Source organism: Myxine glutinosa, chromosome 9 (assembly GCF_964187855.1).
Source record: "Myxine glutinosa chromosome 9, kmMyxGlut1.1, whole genome shotgun sequence".
NCBI classification, from domain to species: Eukaryota; Metazoa; Chordata; class Myxini; order Myxiniformes; family Myxinidae; genus Myxine; species Myxine glutinosa.
The window spans coordinates 68636206-68656633 of NC_136269.1; the positions used below are offsets into that span (position 1 = coordinate 68636206).

The following is a 20428-nucleotide window of genomic DNA, read 5'->3' on the forward strand; positions in this document are numbered from 1 at the left end:
GCGAATGATTCGATGGATGTGCGGAGTATCGTTGAGAGAGAGGAAGACAAATGATGAACTGCGAAAGATGATGGGAATAGAGCCTGTGATGGATGCTGTGAAGAGAAACAGTTTGAGATGGTTTGGTCATGTGTTGAGGAAGGATGAAATTGACTGGTTGAGAAGAGTGATGGAAATGAATGTAGAAGGAAGTAGAGGACGGGGAAGACCGAGAAAGACTTGGCTAAAGATGGTGGAAGAAGAAATGCGGGCAAGGGGGTTAACAAGGGGAGATGCAGAAAATAGGGCAAAATGGAGAACATTGTCATGGGGACCGCAAGGCTAACCCCCGCTCTAGCAGGGAAAATGGCCTTAAAATGCATGTTGTTTGTTGTTGTATAGAGTAAGCAAAGACTTAATGTGAGCAGAGGCAATATCGGTCGACGTCATGATGTCAAATGATGTCGAGTTTACGCATGAGATATGTTTCATTTGGTTCTATGTGATAAGAGGTTGGTGTTGGAGAGAACAGTAACATGACACCTGTAATGTGACGGCTCGCTATAGTTTGAAACCAGAAACGCTTAGAATCCCGAATGGGATCTCTTGCTTGCCGAGCAAAAGCAACAGCAGCCTGGGTCGAATATTGACACAATACTGTAGTTTGTTCCATGGAATTCACAGATAACAACAAAGAAGGACAGTGGACTTTGTAACTTTGGTGTTGATCACTGCACGCAGAGCCGTGTCCAGAATGGACTCTCTGGGATGTTTATATATTTTGCTTTCTGCACACCTCTGCTTCTGCACACCTGTACCAAGCTGTGAGTTTTATTGTTTACATTTAGCTCACTTGTGTCCCTGTGGGATCCTCCTTGTCGTTTCCAGGTCTCTCCTCAATATTGTGACCACGTTTAACCCCGACCTCCTCCCTGAACGCCACCGCGCGCTCACCATCCCACATAAAGCTTACTCCTCAATATCTATAAATATAATAAAAACTACTCTTGTGTCTTAAAATATGCAATCTAATTACAATTTTTGGCTTCTAACGATTGTTTTGATTGTAATGCTCAACATTATTTATCCATTCGAAATGAGCAGGGAAAGACAGCAACTCAGCCAAGTCAGAGGGGAAATGTGTGTCTCTCCATCTTTCCATCTTCATGGCTGATATAACTTTTTATTCCCATATAGGGAACTTTGATCAATCACTATGGTCATTTGCCTGTAAAAATACATTGAAAAAAACAAGTTACCGTATACTTTATTAAGGATTGGATGCATGCACTAATGGTGGTGGTGGCCATGGTGTTGTTGTTTTTGTTGTTGTTGTTACCATTAAACAATTTAACATTCAAGAATCAAGATGCAATTAAAAGTCAATGAAAAGGTGCTCTAGTGAGATCATGAAACTTAGTAGACATCTAAAAAAAAAAAAAGGGCGATCTTATTTGCAGATGGTGGACAGGTAGCAATGAGAAAGAGAAAGGTAGTGAGTGAGGGTGAAAAGTTGCCTGTTTAGTGGATACTGTATATTAAGTGGATGGGCCAAAATATATCCAGCAATGGCTGAATCTGCCACATTCCAAAATGGAAGGTCTTGTGAAGGTGTTCCAGATTACACTCACTTTTTATCATGTCCATCACCTTGCTCATTAAGAAGCTCATTGTGCATGGTCAGAGCCACGATTCATTTGTTTCAACACCCAGAGGTACACAACAGAATTATTTGTCAAATATCTTATTTATATTCTCTATTTTTTATATTCTGACCAACCTTAGGAGAAGAATAATATGATTCCCCTTCCAACTAACTGAGACACAGGAGGAGGCCATTAAACCCATAAAAGCCTGTGCTAGTATTGTAAACGTATGGTTGTTTCTCTGTGCTCTATCCTCTAAATGCTGAACATCAAGCAAGGAAGCAGCAAAAACCACTTTAAAGTCTTTGGTAGACTCTGCCGGAGTTCAAACCATTGACCTCCCCAGACACAGAGTGGACGCCGTAACCAATACACCACCGAGGACAGTATAATATGCAATCAGAACCTTTATAAAATCAATCCTCTCTGCCTCGACTATTCACCTTTAAGTAAAAGGTAGGCTTTCAGAGTTTCTACATGCTGCATTGCATTCTGGGATACAGTAAAAAATAATTCATAAAGGAGACTATGTATGTATGTATATATATATAATTATACAGTCGTGGCCAAAAATGTTGGCACTCTTGCCCTTTTTTCAAATAACTCGCAATTTTCTTCGAAATAAGTTGAAAATGACAGTATTTGGTACCCACAATTCTTAATTTCACTGTTAATATTACAGAACCTTTGTTTTTGATTCAGAACTTAATATGTCCTTTTAAATCAGGAAAAAAATGGCATTGACAAAGTTATTGACACCCTTGACTTAATATTTGGTAGCACAGACTTTGAACAAAATAACTGCAGTCAAGCACTTCCTATAGCCATGAATGAGCTTCCTACCGGCAGTTTGACCCACTCTTCTTGGGCAAACTATTCACCTCCCAGCTCCAGTTCTCCCAGATTTGAAGGGTGCCTTCTCCCAACTGCTGTGTTCAGATCTCCCCACAGGTGTTCAATGGTATTTAGATCTGGACTCATTGCTGGCCACTTCAGAACAGTCCAGCGTTTTGTCTTGAACCATTCCTGGATGATTTTTGAAGTGTGTTTGGGGTCATTGTCCTGCTGCAAGACCCATGACCTTCGACGGAGACCCAGCTTTCTGACACTGGGTTGAACATTGTGCTCCAAAATGTCTTGGTAATCTCCTGATTTCATGATGCCATGCACACATTCAAGGCACCCAGTGCCAGAGGCAGCACAGCAACTCCAAAACATCACTGAACCTCTTCCATGTTTGACTGTAGGGAAGGTGATCTTTTCTTTGAAGGCTTCATTTTGTTTTCTGTAAACATAGAGATGATGTGCTTTACTAAAAAGCTCTCATTTGGTCTCATCTGTCCACAGGACATTCTCCCAGAAGGATTTTGGCTTGTTCAGGTGTGTTTTGGAAAACTCCAGTCGGGCTTTCTTATGTCTCTCTCTCAGCAGCAGGGTCCTCATGTGTCTCCTATCATAGAACCCCCTTTCATTGAGTTAGCGACAGATGGTGTGAGTTGAAACTGTCGTACCTTGTGTCTGAAGGTCAGCTTGAATCTGTTTGGCAGTTGATCGAGGTGCTTTCTCCACCATTCTAACAATTCTTCGCTGCAATCTTCGATGAAGTGTTCTCATGATTACATAAAAAAGAAATATCAATGAAAAAAATACATGAAATTAGATATAATACAAATAACAATGGGAAATTTTGTTCACATACAATACAAATAACAATGGGGAAAAATCATATTCCACACAATACAAATAACAATGGAAAAAAAATTGCATACAATTCAAATAACAATGGAAAAAATCAAATTACACACAATATAAATAATAATGGAAAAAAAAATCAAATTACAATACAAATAACAATGGAAAAAATCAAATTACATACAATACAAATAACAATGGGTTAAAACAATGGGTGGGTTAAAGGGTTAAACAATGTTTAACCATTGTTTAAACATTGTTTAAACAATGTTTAAACAAGGTTTAACAATGGGTTAAAGGGAGGAGGGAATTAAATTACATACAATAGAAATAACAACATCCTTGATGAGTCGTTTTTGTAAAGCAGGTTACGAAGCAAGGCAAAAAAGGTGGATTTTAAGCCTAGATTAAAAAACTGTGATAGAACCGGATGCCTTCAGGTGATCTGGGAGCTTATTCCACAGGTGGGGTGCAACGGAGCAAAAAGCCCGATCCCCAATTATTGTGCGCAGCCAGGTCCTGGTCACAGATAGAAGACCGGCAGTGCTAGACTAAGGGTGCGTATGGGTGTGTAATGCCAAGTTGTTCAAGTGTTGTGTGTAATGGCCAATTTTGTGTAATGGACAAAATATAACATTCAATTCAAATAAGTTTTTCCTCGATCATAAACTGATGATCATAAACTGAAAAGATGGACAGACGGATGGATGGACAGACATGAACCAATTTCTTAACTTGCTTTTCGTTCTGTGTGCGTGGTGTAATGAGTTTTTAAAATAATGTTTTACGTGCAGGAGAAGGGTAAATAAGTACTACTTCTGCGCTTGCAACATTCATAACCAGAGAGTTCATGGAACCCCTTATCCTTGAGATACGTCTTGAGGGAAAAAAAAAGGACTTGGGTGGTGTCTGCAAGCGGCAAATTTGATTGGTCGAGATGGTGTAAAACGCACTGCTAAAACGCAGCGAAGATATTTTGTCCAAGCACTGCTAAGCGCAAGGTTTTTGAAAATGCCAAAAAGGCGACTTGTGTTATACATTGTTCAAGTATATAATTTAATTTAAATAAAATAAGGATTTTTATAGTTGTAGAATTTTTTCCGGAAATGTACCGCTGTTGATGCAGCGTATTTTACACCACCCTATCTAACACGTTACATTAGTCATTCGTGCCTGTTGTTTGTGTCCTTTGCAACGTCCTTAAAAACGGCAAGTTTCTTGATTGGAATGATTTTCAATTTTTTTCACTGCCAGACAGGCAGACAGAGTAAAAATATCATGTCACTCCTCTGCACATGTGCAGTCAGGCCAAATTCAAAGCCAAAGTACTGCTAAACTACAGGTTCATTTTCCGATTCATGTTGAATTGAAATTAAGTTGGTCCTCGATCATAACCTGACGTTTGTGGACAGACAGACAAAGTGAACCTATTGTTTACCCTACTTTTCACTTTGTGCACGGGGCGATAAATATATTTACTCTTTTATGCATCCATCAGCAATGGCTGTTGTTTGTTGTCGTTGTCATCATTTCTGCTGCTGCATCAACAATGGCTATGCCACCTTCACATACACAACCTTTCCACTCACTGCATCTTCCATTCTCACCAATTACCATAATAGAGAATTATTTTTTATGTATACAAGATCGAGGCTCGTGTAAGAGCTAACATTAATCACAAAAAGACAAACTGACACATGAAACATAAAATAAAGGGAGCGGGAGACAAGATGGGGAGAGAGAGGGAGGCACACAGGTACAACAGCAGAGAGCAGGGACATCGGAAGATCTGTGGGAGGGAGAGGGCTTGGGGGGAGGAGGCACGGGAAGGGGGGGCGTGGGAGAGGTAAAACAAACACATGGACACTGCAAGGACTTCCAGGAAAGAAGTCGGAATTTCAAAAAAGTGGATCTGGGGTGAATTAACGTGGGTAGAAAAGGTCAAGGTTTTGGATGGGGGAAGATAAGAGATGGTGGTGAACAGCTGTTTTAAAGACCTGGAGGGAGGAGAGGGATTGAAGAGAGTGAGGAAGTTTGTTCCAGAGGCGGGAGAAAAGAGGAATCAAAGAGTGAAGGTGAGCAGAGAGTCTTGATTTTGGCAGTTTAACCATAAGAGGGTTGCAGGAAGATCTTGTGCGACCTGCAGGAATATTTGGATCACAGACAGAGCTGGGGGAGCAAGGCCGGAGAGGAGTCTGTAGAAGACAAAAAGACCACCAACCTGCCTGCGGTGAGTGAGTGAAAGGGCCCTCCAAGTTAGCTTCATCGCGGGAGATTCCAATGATTCTGAACGCTTTGGTTTCAACAGCGTGAAGCCGAGCTCGGTGTGAGGCAGGAGCACCGGCCCAGAGGGGAGAGCAGTATACCATTGAGCTGCGGATGAAAGCCTTGTATGTGGTGAGGAGCTCATGTGTGCCTAGGAAGGACTTCGCACGACTGAGGATGCCCAGTCGGCGACTGGCTTTGGAGGCCAGCTTGGAAATGTGGTTTTCCCAGGAAAGATCATGGCAGATAGTGAGACCCAAAAGCTTGAGTGACGGAACTTCTTGGGGAGGATTGTTCAGAAAGTAGATGGGAGGGTTTTCCAGACGATCTTTTCGGAGAGACAAAGTAAGATTTGTCAGGATAGGGAAGTTCTTTGGTATATATACACAAAGAATTAAGTTAAGCACCCCCCCCGTTTTTTTACAACCTCGCACATTACAAGTTTGTTGTCGTCAAAACAGTGTAATATACCCATGATATTGCTATATTTTCTGGAGAAGTGATATTATGGTCACATAAAAACATAACAATCATGCCGTTTTCAATATTTTATTCTGAATAATTAAAGGTGAAATTTTTTGGGAATTTTAGGCATATTTGCACCTCAATTTAAGTATGGAGCTATAGGTCCATCACGGACAGTGTGGATGACGTTTATGTTTTCTAACATACAGTCATTGTTCTGAGAAGACCTCTAGCGATCTTTGCGTCAATCACGACCACGTGGATGATAACACGTGCTGCACGAGCGATGGGCGTCACAGATGAGTGCACTCATCTGCATTTCATCAATGGATAATTGCTAATGTCATACCAATCATTATTTGATCTCACATACCTTAGAATATATGCCAATGTATACATATACACAAAGAATATATATTAGGGGGTGCTTACCTTAATTCGTTGTGTAGGGGTGCTTAACTTAATTCTTTGTGTATATTTGAATTGGTATAGATTTGCTTTTTTGGAATTCTCATCTCAGTATCTGCCTCATGATGCTGTGACCAGCATCCATAGTTCAAACCCTCTGGTCCAGTGTTGCTTTGAATATTGCCTTCAAATTTCCCTTTGCCATCTACTCCGTGGGCCTTATAGAATGTGGATTTATAGAGGAAATATCCCTATTAACATGAGTTGATGATCACTCTCCTTTGTACCTCCTTTGCCTCTGACAGTTCTTTCTGTAGAAAAAGCTGTCCAGTTTTTAGGTCGAACACGCCGGGCCTATAATGCCTTTGAGGAGTTGAAAAAAGGCAATCTAGAAAGAGAATGTGTAGAGGAATTGTGCAATCTTGAAGAGTCAAGGGAGTACTTTGAGAATGACCCAGAAACGGTAAGAAAAAGAATACTGTTACATACAGTTGAACAAACAATGGCGTTATTATTTAATGATGTATTGTATTGGTTGTTTTACAGGTAATACGTATGAGCATTGTATTTTATTGTTAAATGAGAATGACTGCACTCTGGTTACAACTTGCGACAAAATCCGATGACGGGCCAATTGGGAAACACACATTTAAAGCACTCTTAAACGATGAACAGCACGACTCGGAAACACACATTGAATGTGCTTTTAAAAAATTAACTCGACACTTCTCATCCATGTCACCCTCTGCCACGGTTATATCAGAACGAACTGATTCATCACAAGGTCACGTCACTGATTGCTTAAACCAAATGTGGGGCAGTTACAAATATTACATTCCACTATTTTGTTGGTAATTTGTGTTAAATAAAGCTTGATTACGCAAGGCTTGATTACGTAACGTAACACTTGATTTCCTTGTGGTCTGATGGGCTTGATTAAACCTTACTATTATTCCACATATGATTAGATTTTTCGGCATCCCTCATCAACACTCGACCCAAGCAAAACCATTGGAAATCGGATTCAACCAACCTGGGCCGTGTATAATCAACAGAGGCCTACAGGCCTAATGTGTTTGTTGGGCCCACCAGAAAACCAAGATAGCGGCCATACCATTTCGTCTCGGTGCGATGGTGGGTGGAGTCAAGCGACAGCTGTGAGTGTGGTTCAGAAGGTGTCTGACCAATGGGTGCATATTTCAAAAACCGACCCACAACAACAACAAACAACAACAACAAAACCACATTTCCAAGCCGGCCTCCACAACAGTCACTCAAGTTCTGTCACTCAAACTTTTGGGTCTCACTATCTGCCATGATCTTTCCTGGGAAAACAACATTTCCAAGCTGGCCTCCAAAGCCAGTTGCCGACTGGGCATCCTCCGTCGTCTGAAGTCCTTCCTTGGCACACCTGAGCAGCTCACCACATACAAAGCTTTCATCCGCAGCAAAATGAATGCTGCTCTCCCCTCTGGGCTGGTGCTCTTGCCTCACACCTAGCTCGGCTTCATGCTGTTGAAACCAAAGCTTTCCGATTTATTGGAATCTCCTGTCATGGAGTTGATTCTGAGGGCCTTTCACTCTCTCACCACAGGCAGGTTGGTGGTCTTTCTGTCTTCTACCGACTCCTCTCCGGCCTTGCTCCCCCAGCTCTGTCTGTGCTCTGTCCCCCAAATATTCCGACAGGTCGCACAAGATCTGCCAGCAACCCTCTTATGGTGAAACTGCCAAAATCAAGACTCTCTGCTCAACTTCACTCCTTCATTCCTCTTTTCTCCCACCTCGAGAACAAACTCCCTCACTCTATTCAATCCCACTCCTCCCTCCAGGTAATTAAAACAGCTGTTCACCACCATTTCTTATCTTCCCCCATCCAAAACCTTGATCTTTTCTACCCCCGTTAATACACCCCAAATCCACCTCTTTCAATCTCCGACTCCATTCCTGAAATACCTGGTAGTGGCAATTTGTGTTATACCGTGTACCCCACCCCACCCCCCCCCCCCACCCCACTCCCAAGCCACCTCCCTTCCACAGATGTCCTGTTGTCCCTGTTCTCTACTGTTGTGCCTGTGTACTTCCCTCTCTCTCTATCTTGTCTCCCACTCCCTTTATTATATGTTTTAAGTGTCCGTTTATGTTTTTTGTGTTTAATGTTCTAGCTCTTACACGAACCTCGATCTTGTATACAAAAGGAAAATAGAAAACCAACAATGCAAAGCATCACATTATCAAATTGCCCTTTCTTTTCCATGTGGATATTATGAAAATGTGACATTGCCAAAAAGAATTGGGACAGTGCACCAAATCTTGAAATTAACATTGTCAACTTGCACGGGCTTTTTTTTCTCTCACAATCACATCCAGTCTGCAGAGGTTGCCTGCATACGATCATCAACTCAACCATCAATAGGTCTCGTCTGTAAAGGTTGCATGTACATGGCCATAAACTACTCTTCACGTCCATTAATGGTGTCAAACCCCTCCACGTCAGTTCCCTCCACCACATATCTCCAAGTTCCCTCCCCCTTCACCCTGCACCTCCCAGTTTTTCCAATGCCCGCCCCTCCCAGCTTCCCCCTTTCTCGGCTCCAACCTTGCCCCACCTCCTCTACACCCTCCCCATTCCCCTCTCCATGCTTCCCCACTCCTCCCCGCATTTCCCACCCCATCTCCACATTACTGCACCCTAACAGCAGTGCCTTCTCCCTTGTCCCTATAATTATGGACCTCCAACACCCGAGGCCTCTGCTCCAACCGACAAGATCTCTCAATCCAGGCTGCTGCTGACAAACCGACCTGTTTAACAAAATCTGTTTGACCATCATCTGTTTAACACAATCCTTGCTACCCCAGGATGTCCCTGACTCCTTAGTGACTCTTCCTGGCTTTTCCCCCTCCAATTTGATAGTTCTGAACCCCTCTACTTTACATCTAGAACTCGATTTCTCACTTACCGTGAACTGATCTTACACCTCCCAACCCGCAGGAGTACTGCTTCGCTGTGACTCCCCATCCGCTCCAACCTCTTGTTTGTCGCTGTGTTGTACCATCCTGCAAACAGTGACGACTCCATCTACATCTCTCTCAGACAACATGGACCAACTTTTAACCACTCATCCCGATTCTCTCTTCTTCATATGTGACATTTAATGTGTCACCATGCAACTTGGCTGAGTGTTGGTACCTCTCTCATCGCGGCACTGCAGTGAAGGACTTCTGTGACCCCATGGGTCTGACTCAATGTATGAACTTTCTGATCTCGATTTCTGCCAATGGTAAATGACAAGTACAAGCCAATGAGATTTTGGTTCAAGTCCGGATCCAGATCTGGCCTATCAGTGGGATACAAAACGTAAACTGTTCAGCCTGGTGGAGGTATGCGCTCTACCGAGTGCTGTTCTATCATCTACTCAACCAAAGTCATGGTGTATCCTGATCAAGTTTAGCTCAGCCAGGCCTGACTTTCAAATCCACCATAACCACATGAATATACAGTATGCAGTTGTTAATCAATATACGTTGTGGATATCGGTTTGTTATCTTAACCTAGTGACAGTGTTGTCGGTTTAAACATAGGGATCACTAACCTGTGATTCATGGGAATACCAACTTTGCAAAGTGATCCATGCTATCAGGATGGAACATTGACATTTGACTCATTTTCCATTTACTTTTTTGCATTGTTTGCTCATGCACTTTGTGGGAATTTTGTTTCTCATTAACCTTGTTATATTTTGCAGAATTATTTTTACCCAAGATATCTGAGTAAGCATCGCTTGTGCTCTCCCCGCATCGCTCTGTCTCTGTCCGTCTCTTGCTCTCTTTCCTTCTCCCTCTATCCCTGTGCTGTGCTAATACCGAGGAAAATGAGATAAACATTACATTTGGCAGAGGTTATTTGAAAATGCTACTCCATATTTACTCATTTGCACCTGAAAGAGGAAAAAAAAAACGGTTGAAAATTGCATTTGTAATCAAATTTAAGTTTATAGGTGGGAGAATCTATAGTTAGACAAAAGTTGTGAGAACTGCAGAGTGGAATGCAAAATCTCAACTGAAGAACATGCTCTTCTACACTTATTGACCCCTGGGTCCCCCTTGTATGTCTCACTTCCCTGATGTTGTAGTGCATCTCAATGTTCTTGTGTTTCCCTTCAACCCCACTCTATCAGTTGACCTTTCACCCAGGAGAATGATCTGCGGGAGGTAATGGATGCAGGGGATAAACAGACACCACAGTGCCAGGTAGCTAATAAGGTAATAGGTAAAGCTAATAAGGTTTTCGGTTGTAATCATAGGGGCATAAATTATAAATTAAAAGATGAAGTGTTAACACTGTATCGTAATTTATTGTGGCCTCATCTGGAATATTGTGTTCCGTTTTGGTCTCGATTAGAGGAGATGGCTGCGAAATAGAGGACCTAGTCTAGAGCGTCTAAAGTGATTCCGGAACTAGCTAGACTCAGTTATGAGGAGCCGCTGAGGACGATGGGGCTTTACTCATCACAAAGGAGGCAATTATGAGTTTATCTGATAGAGAGGTTTAAGAAAATGAAGGGTATAGACAGAATAAGTGTAGAAGTTTTTCAGCAGAATAGACAGTGATAGGCCCAGTGGTCATAGCTGGAGAGTGAAGAAGATGGGATTAATAGATCGAGCGAAAACAGATCGAAATAAGAGAGAATGACTTTAAGGGACAGATCCTTCACTCGGAGAGCAGTTGAGGCATGGACTTGTCTTTCTGGAGGTGTAGTTGCAGCTGAAATTGTAAAAGGTTTAAAACTGGAAATAGATACAGTAGGTAGGATACCTAGAATCATTGAAGATAGAGGGGTGCATGGACATTGTCAGAAATGTGTCGGCATGACGGGCCTAGTGGCCTCCCCCTGCATCAAACTTCCTTGAATTTATGCCCTCTGTCATTCAGCTATCATCTCGTGCTCCTCCCTCCAGTCATTATTTATTGAGCTGACACATGATGCACATGCAGACACACACACACACACACACACACACACACACTGACGATACAAACACTGAACACACCACTGAGCTTGGGAGAAGTGTGTCAATGCCGTCACTTCCTGGGATTATCTGGGTACCAGCTACATCATAACAATGGTGCTGCCTTTCTCACCGTACTCAGTGGGGGCGTTTCCTAAAGTGGAATTTCCTCCTCCTCATGGTGCCAACCAATGGGGATTGTCAGTGCTCTTTCATTTTCAAGCAAGAAAGCAACACATACCATTTTAAAGTCTTTGGTATGACTTTAACCGGTGAAAACTGGATGGGTGTTTTTTTGGAGACACCATCTCCTTACTGGATGGCCGTTGGCTCCCGGGAGGGACGGGAGCTCATCCGCCCTTTGCCAAGTGTTGTTTTTGGTATTGGCAGGTGGCACAGTCACCCTCCCCACTAGCAAAGGCAGTGAGGGGTGTCGGTTTAGTCGCCGACTACCCAAAAATTTGGTAGGGAGCACTGGATTACATGTTACCAGTGGCAGTCCCAAAAGATAGACCTGATCGAAATGCTAGTTTCTTCATACCCATCCATGATCTCTTCCAGTCTATCTCCCACCCTTTTCCTTTCTGTCACTTATCCACTGTGTCTTTGTCTTCCGGTTTGTTTCTTTTTGTTGACAGAGTTGAGGCTCGTCAGGGAGATAGAACACAAAATGGACCAGGACATAACAGAATGAAAAGAAGTGTGGAATTAGGGTTGGGGAAAACATACCAGCAATATGATAGGAGACCTGGAGGAAGAAAGGACACGGGGAAGAGCAAGGGGTAAGGATGACGCAGGGTTTAAACAAGCTTGCTACAAGTGCAAACTCTTATTCACAGAAGTGTAAGGGAAAACTGTGGAAGAAGCAGAAAAAGAGGAGGATGAGGGAGTGGGAGGAGAAAAGAGGTTAGTTGGTTTCACAGACGAGAGAAAAGAGGAACGAATGAGTGTATGAGGTGAGCAGTGATTGTGGATTTTGGGAGTTTCACCAGAAGGGGATTAGTTTCTGTTTTTCTAAGATGGCGCCCATACCATGACGTCATAATTATCATAAAATTCTACAGGAGGCTTATGGTGAAAATTTCCTGTCAATCAGACCAACGGTTGCAAAGAAAATCATGTTTATTATGTGCGGACAAACAAACAGTCAAGCAGCCAAACAAACGGACTCAAATGCAATACCCTCTCCTCTGGTGAGGGTAACAATAGATATCCGTTTTGGAATCCTTTCAAGCAATTACCCATAGTGGGCAGACCGAGGCTGCACAGGCCGATTTTATTTCCGGATATTTTCGTTTTCAGAATTTTTGTTTGTTTTCTTATATTTTTTCTGGGATATTGGCTTTGAGTTGCATCGGTATGCAAAATTTTGGCTTTCTACCCTACCTAAAACGTACTAAACATTTTTATCGGTGAGTCAGTGAGTGAGTGAGTACTCATAAATGGTTAGAAAAAGCTTTATTTATATCAGAAGCCAGGGTGGTTATGTTGTAATCCTTATTCAAACGTGCAATTCAAAATACTTCTCTGAAACACATCATTGAAACGCCTCTTGCTGCATAATGCAAAACACCTCACTGCACTGGAAAACGTGGGGACAGGAATACTGTACTGCAAAGGGTGGGACTTGTAATACCCTCTCTCACCTGGAGGTGGCGCTACAGAAACACATTTACATAGACCATTTGTATTCTCCCCCCTACCCCCCGCCCTCCCCTCTGCCCTCCAACTCCAAGACCCCCCAGCGGCAAAGATTAAACCTATACACTAATTGGGGTCATGCTGATCCTATGTAGCAAGTCTGGATATAATCAGCCTAGAACCGTTGGAGGAGTAGCGTCACACACACACACACACACACACACACACACACACACACACACACACACACACACACACACACACACACACACACACACACACACACACCATCTGTAAATTACTTTTAAGGATGAGATCATCTGTTTCATTGGAGCATTATCTGTTATTTATCAATAGTATATTTATATCTTTCTCTTTCTGTTTTTTACATCTCCTTTTCTGTCTTTCATGTTGCTCTCCTCTTGAAATCCGTAGTTTTCTCTAAATTTGATCATACTTTTTTTACTTTACACATTGTGTATCTTTATTTTCAGAATTGCTTCCTGCCTTTGCTTCTCCTCCCTCCTTTTTGTTTTTCCTCTACCACATGTTTTCTTTTTCGAATTTTTTGAATCTCCATCACATCTGTTTCTTACACTCTCCCTCATTCCCCCACCCTCTCCTGTTGAACCCTCACCACAGACTGTCTCACCCAATATTCCGGTCCCTCACCAGCAACGCTGAACTTCCATGCAGGCTGGCGGGACTGTGTGAATGGTGAGGTTTCATTAAAACCACAGCTCATCAACTTTACCACACTCAAACTAAGTAATTCCTGCCATCATGTATATTGGCTATCCTATTTTTACAGACATTCCCAACCAGTGTGTGCCATCGCCCTGCCATCCCGTTGGCACGGAGAATTGCATTGACCTCTCTGCGGACTACAGATGTCTCTGCAAGAACGGCTGGAGAGGAAAGAACTGCGCCACGGGTACTTTGTGTGTTCTTCTCATTGTTACGGATTCCGGGTTTAGGTGAATTACTATTCATGTCATTGCTTATTAATGTTTATTCTATTAAAGGTTGTTGTGGTTAAATGGTTAGAGAGGCTCCGGATCACAGGAGACCGGAAACGGGATGGTGAACCGGAAGAAGAAAAAGACACGAGGTCCAGGAGAAGCGGCGATCGTCCTCTTCCTCGCCCAGCTCCGACGCGAGCAGGGTCGATATTGAGCAGCGTGGGGGACGCTGCGTGTGAAAGCCCGTCTGGCGAGAGGAGTTACCTGCGCGGGGTAATTACCGATTACATGTCAAGTTGCCGTGGGTTCGTGCACGGAACCAAGCGTCCGGCACAGTTTGCCTCGACGTCTACAAGGACGCGTACGGGTCGCACCTTGGGCCTCGCGCGCTTTGCCAGCCGCGCTTTGCTTTTGCCCGCTTGGCTGTGCAAGGAGGAGGGCGCTGCAGCAGTTGTTCCCGGTACGTGACGTGCACGTTTGGAGCACGTCAGCCAGGGGTCCGTTCAACTGCCCGTGTGCGGAGAAGTCGACCTTCACCTTGGCCAGGAGGGGCCCAGAGACATTGTGAGGGACAGTGACCATTGAGGGGTCGTGAGTGGGGAAAGGGGGAACATACATGAGATGGCCATCTTAGTAATATTGGTGATTGATTATTGATGGTTGTTGATTGATTGGGGAATATATTATTGATGAATCCGGATCCTTGGTGTGGGGTTTCTTATTGACTTGAATTGTTGTGTCGTTCATATTGATTGCGTTACGAAAGCGTATAAATCATAGATCTTTCTGGCGGAGTTCCTCTCACGGTCCGGGGGTCACCGAGACCAGGTAGTCACCGGGAGGACCACGTAACATCATGCTAGACATCTCACTGAATACTCTTACAAATTATTTTCTGCAGTTATTTCCAGAGTACCTCCTAATGTGCCATATATATATATTCATTCTGGAAGTGGAGGGGAAGGCAGGGGTGTAAGATGGGAGCTAAAATGAGAATTTGAGAATTTGAGAAAAGGCTGAGAATGATTGGCAAGATAAAGAAATGTAGGGGAGTGTTGGAAGAGTGAGGATAGCATGGTAAAGCAGTTTGGGATGAGATGTGATTGAGGAGAGGAAAAGGGATGGTTAAGGAAAAGTGATGGAGAAGAAAGGATCCAAAATTCTACCATATCTACGAATGTAATAAATATATGACCATATATCTTTCGCCTTGTCTTTTTATACCTTGTCTCTCATATGTGTCGGAACCTTCATGAAAGGGCAGTGTGGAATATTTTTCTTAAACACTTCATCTGTTTTCTATTGTTCTAAATTTTTGAATTAGCCCCCTTCCTCCCATCCCCTTACCCACTCCCCCCTCCATGCCTGCTCCAGCCTCCATTAAACAAGGTTTGAGCAATGATGGCATCTGCAGCTACAACTAATCATCATGCTCTGATTTCAAAATAACTCTGTCTTTCTCCTTCTCATCCACAATTCCTTCAGATATCAACGAATGTGAAGAGGGCAAGGCAAGCTGTGACCATGTATGCATAAACACCGATGGCTCTTTCCACTGCCGATGTAATGTGGGTTACCACACGGAGCTAGACCTACGCTCTTGTACTGGTCAGTTTTCCTCTTGAATTGGGTTCATCAATTTCAGATGTAATGGAGCACCTAGGTGCTTGTTTTGTGTTATTCTTGGAGGGTTAGTATAATTGCCAAGCAATACGTTATTTTGACATCTTATCATCGGGTCAAGAATCAAATCTCGATGAGACAGGTGTGAGTATGGTACCTCTGATGTTAATGCAACATAACTCTCAATGCATGTGTGTATCTTCTTTAAAGGGGAATCCAAACACAATTTTTTTTTCTTTCTGAAAACCATTGAAAATCATTAATCACGGTCTAATTTTAAGGGAAAAGTTTTTAGAATTTTATTTTTTACCAATCACAAAGTGCCAAAAAAGCCCCTAAAGTGTCGATTTTCAATTTTTGCCTGTGACGTCACACTCTGAACGCCCACCTTTATTCAAATGGCTTTACCTTTATTCAAATGGCGACTTACATAGAGAAACAGTGTATTTTGAGCTCGGATTGCCATATTGATTCCACCCTCATCAGCAACTGAAGGTTCTCAGTGTGTTGAAACTGATTAGTGCGATTTTGAAGAAACTATTGGAGACAAAATTAGTGATGGAAACGCTTTCAGGGGAATTATTGAGACGTATCTTTTCAAGCCTTATTCGAGCGATGCAGACGAACATGGCAAGAATGGATGCATTGGGGAAGATTAAAACGACGGTCCTATGTTCACTACAGATTGGTAGGTTTTGTTTTTCCATTCAATTGACAGCTTATAAGGGATTTTTGTACCAATTGATAAATCAATTATATTACTCCAGAAGAAATATGGCAAGACACGGACGTGGCACAGCACAGACGTGGCACAGCACAGACGTGGCACAACACGGACATGGCACAGCATGGACGGGGCACGGCACAGACTCGGCACAGCACGGATGGGGCACAACACGGACACGGCACAGCACGGACGGGGCACGGCACAGACTCGGCACAGCATGGACGGGGCACAGCACAGACGTGGCACAACACGGACATGGCACAGCACGGACGGGGCACGGCACAGACATGGCACAGCACAGACGTGGCACAGCACAGACGTGGCACAACACGGACATCATTGCACAGCGCGGATGGGGCACGGCACAGACACGGCACAGCACAGACGGGGCACGGCACAGACATGGCACATCACAGACGTGGCACAGCGCAGAGGTGACACAGCACAGACACGACACAGCATGGATACCGCAGGCTGGCCCAGTGTCCTGTATGTTACAAAATCGTCCTGCTTCATCGTTCCCAGGATGCCATTTGTGTCTGTGGTTGTGCTGTGTCGCATCCCACCGTCAGGTCCTTGCTGTGTCCATGCCGTGCCGGTGCTGTGACGTGCCCATGTCATTGGCCTGCCCCAGAGGAGTGCATGGTGGTGCTAGGAGGGAGGGGGTTGTGGGGTGGTGATGAGGTGAGATCGGTGGCCAGCAGGCAAACACAGGTGTATGGTTCACTGCTCAAATCTCCTGTACACATGTGGTGGTAGCTGGGTCGAGATGGTCTTGCAGGTTTGAGTGATGGCTGTTTGTTCCACTTAGTTATGCTTATGGCATCCTCTCTCAATATTGTAGGTGGTGAGTAGGGGTGCATGGGCCATATCTAGGTGGTAGCTGGCGGTGCATGGGCTATATCTAGGTAATATATGGGGGTGCATTTGCCACATATGGGTGATGAGTGTGTGTCTGTGTATCATACAGTATGCATGTGATTGGGGGTAAGGGAGGAGGGGAAGTACCTGTCCATATATCGGTGATTGGTGGTGGTGCCTGCATGTGCATCCTGTGGTTTCTGCACAGATGATGACGAGTGCCTCAGAGATCCAACGCTGTGTGGACCAAACATCGTGTGTGAAAACCACCCTGGATACTACACATGCCGCTGTCCATTTGGATACAGCTACAACAAAATCGAGCAAACCTGTACAGGTGCAGACAGTTAACCATTATGAAAATATTCCATGTCCATTAATTTGTGCTTTGTTTGTACACACCAAAATACACCATCAACTGGCACCACGATTATGTTAATTTGTCCCGTGGTGAATTATATCTCACAAGCAAAAGTAAAAATGTAAGTTACTCAATATCCTGCTTGCAAAATAAAATTTGGCATCAACATTATTCATGACTGTTCTCCCGTCATTTCCAAAGTGAATGCTGAGTTTTGCTCATGCACAGCTTTTCAAATGCAGGATGGGAAGTGGCTGCCATAAACGGGAGACAGACCAATGCATGGACAGACACCATGGTTCGATATACACATATATACACTATACAGTGCCTATAGAAAGTCTACACCCCCTTCAAAATTTTCACCTTTTGTTGCCTTATAACATGGAATTAAATGGCATTAAATCAGACTTTTTCCACATTTATTTACACATTGTAACCCACAATTTCCAAAGGAAAAACAATTGGGATAGGTCTCTACCAACTTTGCACACATTGATTGAGCAATATTTGCCCATTCTTCTGTACAAAACTGTTCAAGCTCAGTAAAGTTGCGCTGGGAGCATTGATGGACAGCAATCTTCCAGTAATGCCACAGATTTCCAATTGGATTTAGGTTCTGGCTCTGACTGGGCCACTTAAGGACATTTATCTTTTTGTTCCTTAGCCACTCCAGTGCAGCTTTGGCTGTGTGTTTCAGGTCGTTGTCATGCTGAAAAGTGAACTTCCGTCCCAATTTCAGCTTTCTTGCAGAGGGCAGCAGGTTTTCCTGTAGGATGTTTCTGTATTTTGCTCCATTCATTTTCCTTTCTATCCGGACAAGTGTCCCAGTCCCTGCTGATGAGAAACATCCCCATAACATGATGCTGCCACCACTATGCTTCATAGCAGGGATGGCGTTCTTTGGGTGATGTGTTGTGTTGGGTTTGCATTTAGGCCAAAAAGTTCCATCTTGGTTTTGTCAGACCACAGAACCTTTTGCCCCATGGCTTCAGAATCCCCAGAGTGGTTTTTTGCATACCGCAAATGGCACTCGGTGGGTTTTTTGAGTAATGGCTACCATACAGGCGAGACTTGTGGAGTGCTTGGAATATTGTTGTCTCATGCACACCGTGACCAGTCTTTGCCATAAAGGCCTGGAGCTCTTTCAAAGTTGCCATTGCCTCTTAGTGGCCTCTCTGATCAGTTTCCTCCTTGCTTGGTCATCCAGTTAGGAGGAAAGGCCTGATATACAGTAGGCAGGTTCTCGGTGGTACCATATGCCTTCCACTTTTTAATGATTGTCTTCACTGTGCTCCAAGAGATATTCAAGGCCTTTGAAATATTTTTTATACCCATCCCCTGATCTGTGCTTTTCCACAACTTTATCCCTGAGGTCTTTTGAAAGCTCCTTGGTGATCATGGTTTATTCTTTGCTCTGAAATGCACGTCCCAGCAAAGGAAACCTACAGGAACAGCTGATTTTATTCTGAAATAATCAGAATCACTACAATTTAACACAGGTGGAGGCCAATTAACTTGGTGTGTGATTTTGAAGATGATTGGTTACACCTGAGCTAATTTACAATTGCTATTATAAGGGGGGTGGACACTTGTCCTACCAAGATAATCTCGTTTTGTATTTTTAACAAATTTTCTGAAATTTGTAGAATTTGTTTTTCACGTGGCAGTTGTGGGTTACGAGGTGTAAATAAAGATTTTTTAAAAGTCTGTTTAATGCAATTTAATTCCAGACTATAAGGCAACAAAAGGTGAAAAGTTTGAGAGGGGGTGTAGACTTTCTATAGGGAGTGTGTGTGTGTGTGTGTGTGTGTGTGTGTGTGTGTGTGTGTGTGTGTGTGTGTGTGTGTGTGTGTGTATGTGTATATATATATGTATATATATATATATATATATATATATATACAGACTTGGCATTTAATATGGAATATTTTTCTTTTCTTGACTTGGGTTTACTTTCTGAACTCAGTATATCAATCTGGTGAGTTTATTTTACCCTTCGGTGATGTCTTTGTTGAAAGAACCATGTCACTGATTGTCTTTCGCAGCAAGAAGTCAATAACAGGGTTATATCACAGGTGGCGTGACAAAATGTAAGGACAGGTACATTTGACGATTGGCTTCACAATCGGGTATATAAGGGTTGTTGCATTCTGTATTAGTGGAAAACAACTGCTGCACATCTACAAAAGTTATTGCCGCTTCCTCTGGAGATGGTCCGTCAACTTGACAATGCTGTTTGTCATGGAGTGGTGGCTTTACGAAATTCTGGCATGAAACAGCGTACTATTGCTCGGCAGTATGGCATCACTCAAGGTCAGGTGTCAAAGATCCTGAAACGAAATGCTCAGAGGGGTGTCCCTACTCCAATACCGAGGCCAGGACGTCCACGCAGAACCACAAGGAGAGATGATCGCCAGCTGCACCGGTTAGTCTGCAATGGCCGTACCAAGTCAGCTAATCGGCTTAGGGCTGAGTGGCAGCAACTGACAAATGTGGCTGTATCCAGAAGGCTAGTCAACCAACGACTGGTTCAAGCAGGCTATCGTGCCAGGCATCCCCTGAGAAAGCCACGCCTGACCAGACAACACAGCCAGCGCCGATTGCAGTGGGCCAGAGAGCACCGTCAATGGCAGCCAGGACACTGGAATCACGTGACCTTCAGTGACGAGTCTAGATTTCTGGTTTATCGTCAAGATGGCCGTGTCCGAGTGCGCAGAAAAGTGCATGAAGCCCACAAGGAAGATTGTATAGTGCCAAGAGTCCAAGCTGGAGGTGTTGGGGTGACCGT

The 20428-nt window shown here is 43.5% G+C and overlaps 1 protein-coding gene across 1 annotated transcript in view; it reads left to right on the plus strand.

Annotated features, from left to right (window-relative positions):
- The first annotated feature begins 684 nt into the window (after positions 1–684).
- LOC137435338 (growth arrest-specific protein 6-like) overlaps positions 685–20428 on the plus strand; it is a 48327-nt gene continuing 28583 nt past the window's right edge. Inside the window, exons 1-7 of the mRNA XM_068129030.2 lie at positions 685–803; positions 6761–6918; positions 10199–10223; positions 13746–13820; positions 13915–14037; positions 15551–15673; positions 17485–17613. Coding sequence (XP_067985131.2) covers positions 734–803; positions 6761–6918; positions 10199–10223; positions 13746–13820; positions 13915–14037; positions 15551–15673; positions 17485–17613 — 703 coding nt within the window. The 5' untranslated portion in view covers positions 685–733. The remainder of the gene's footprint in view (positions 804–6760; positions 6919–10198; positions 10224–13745; positions 13821–13914; positions 14038–15550; positions 15674–17484; positions 17614–20428) is intronic.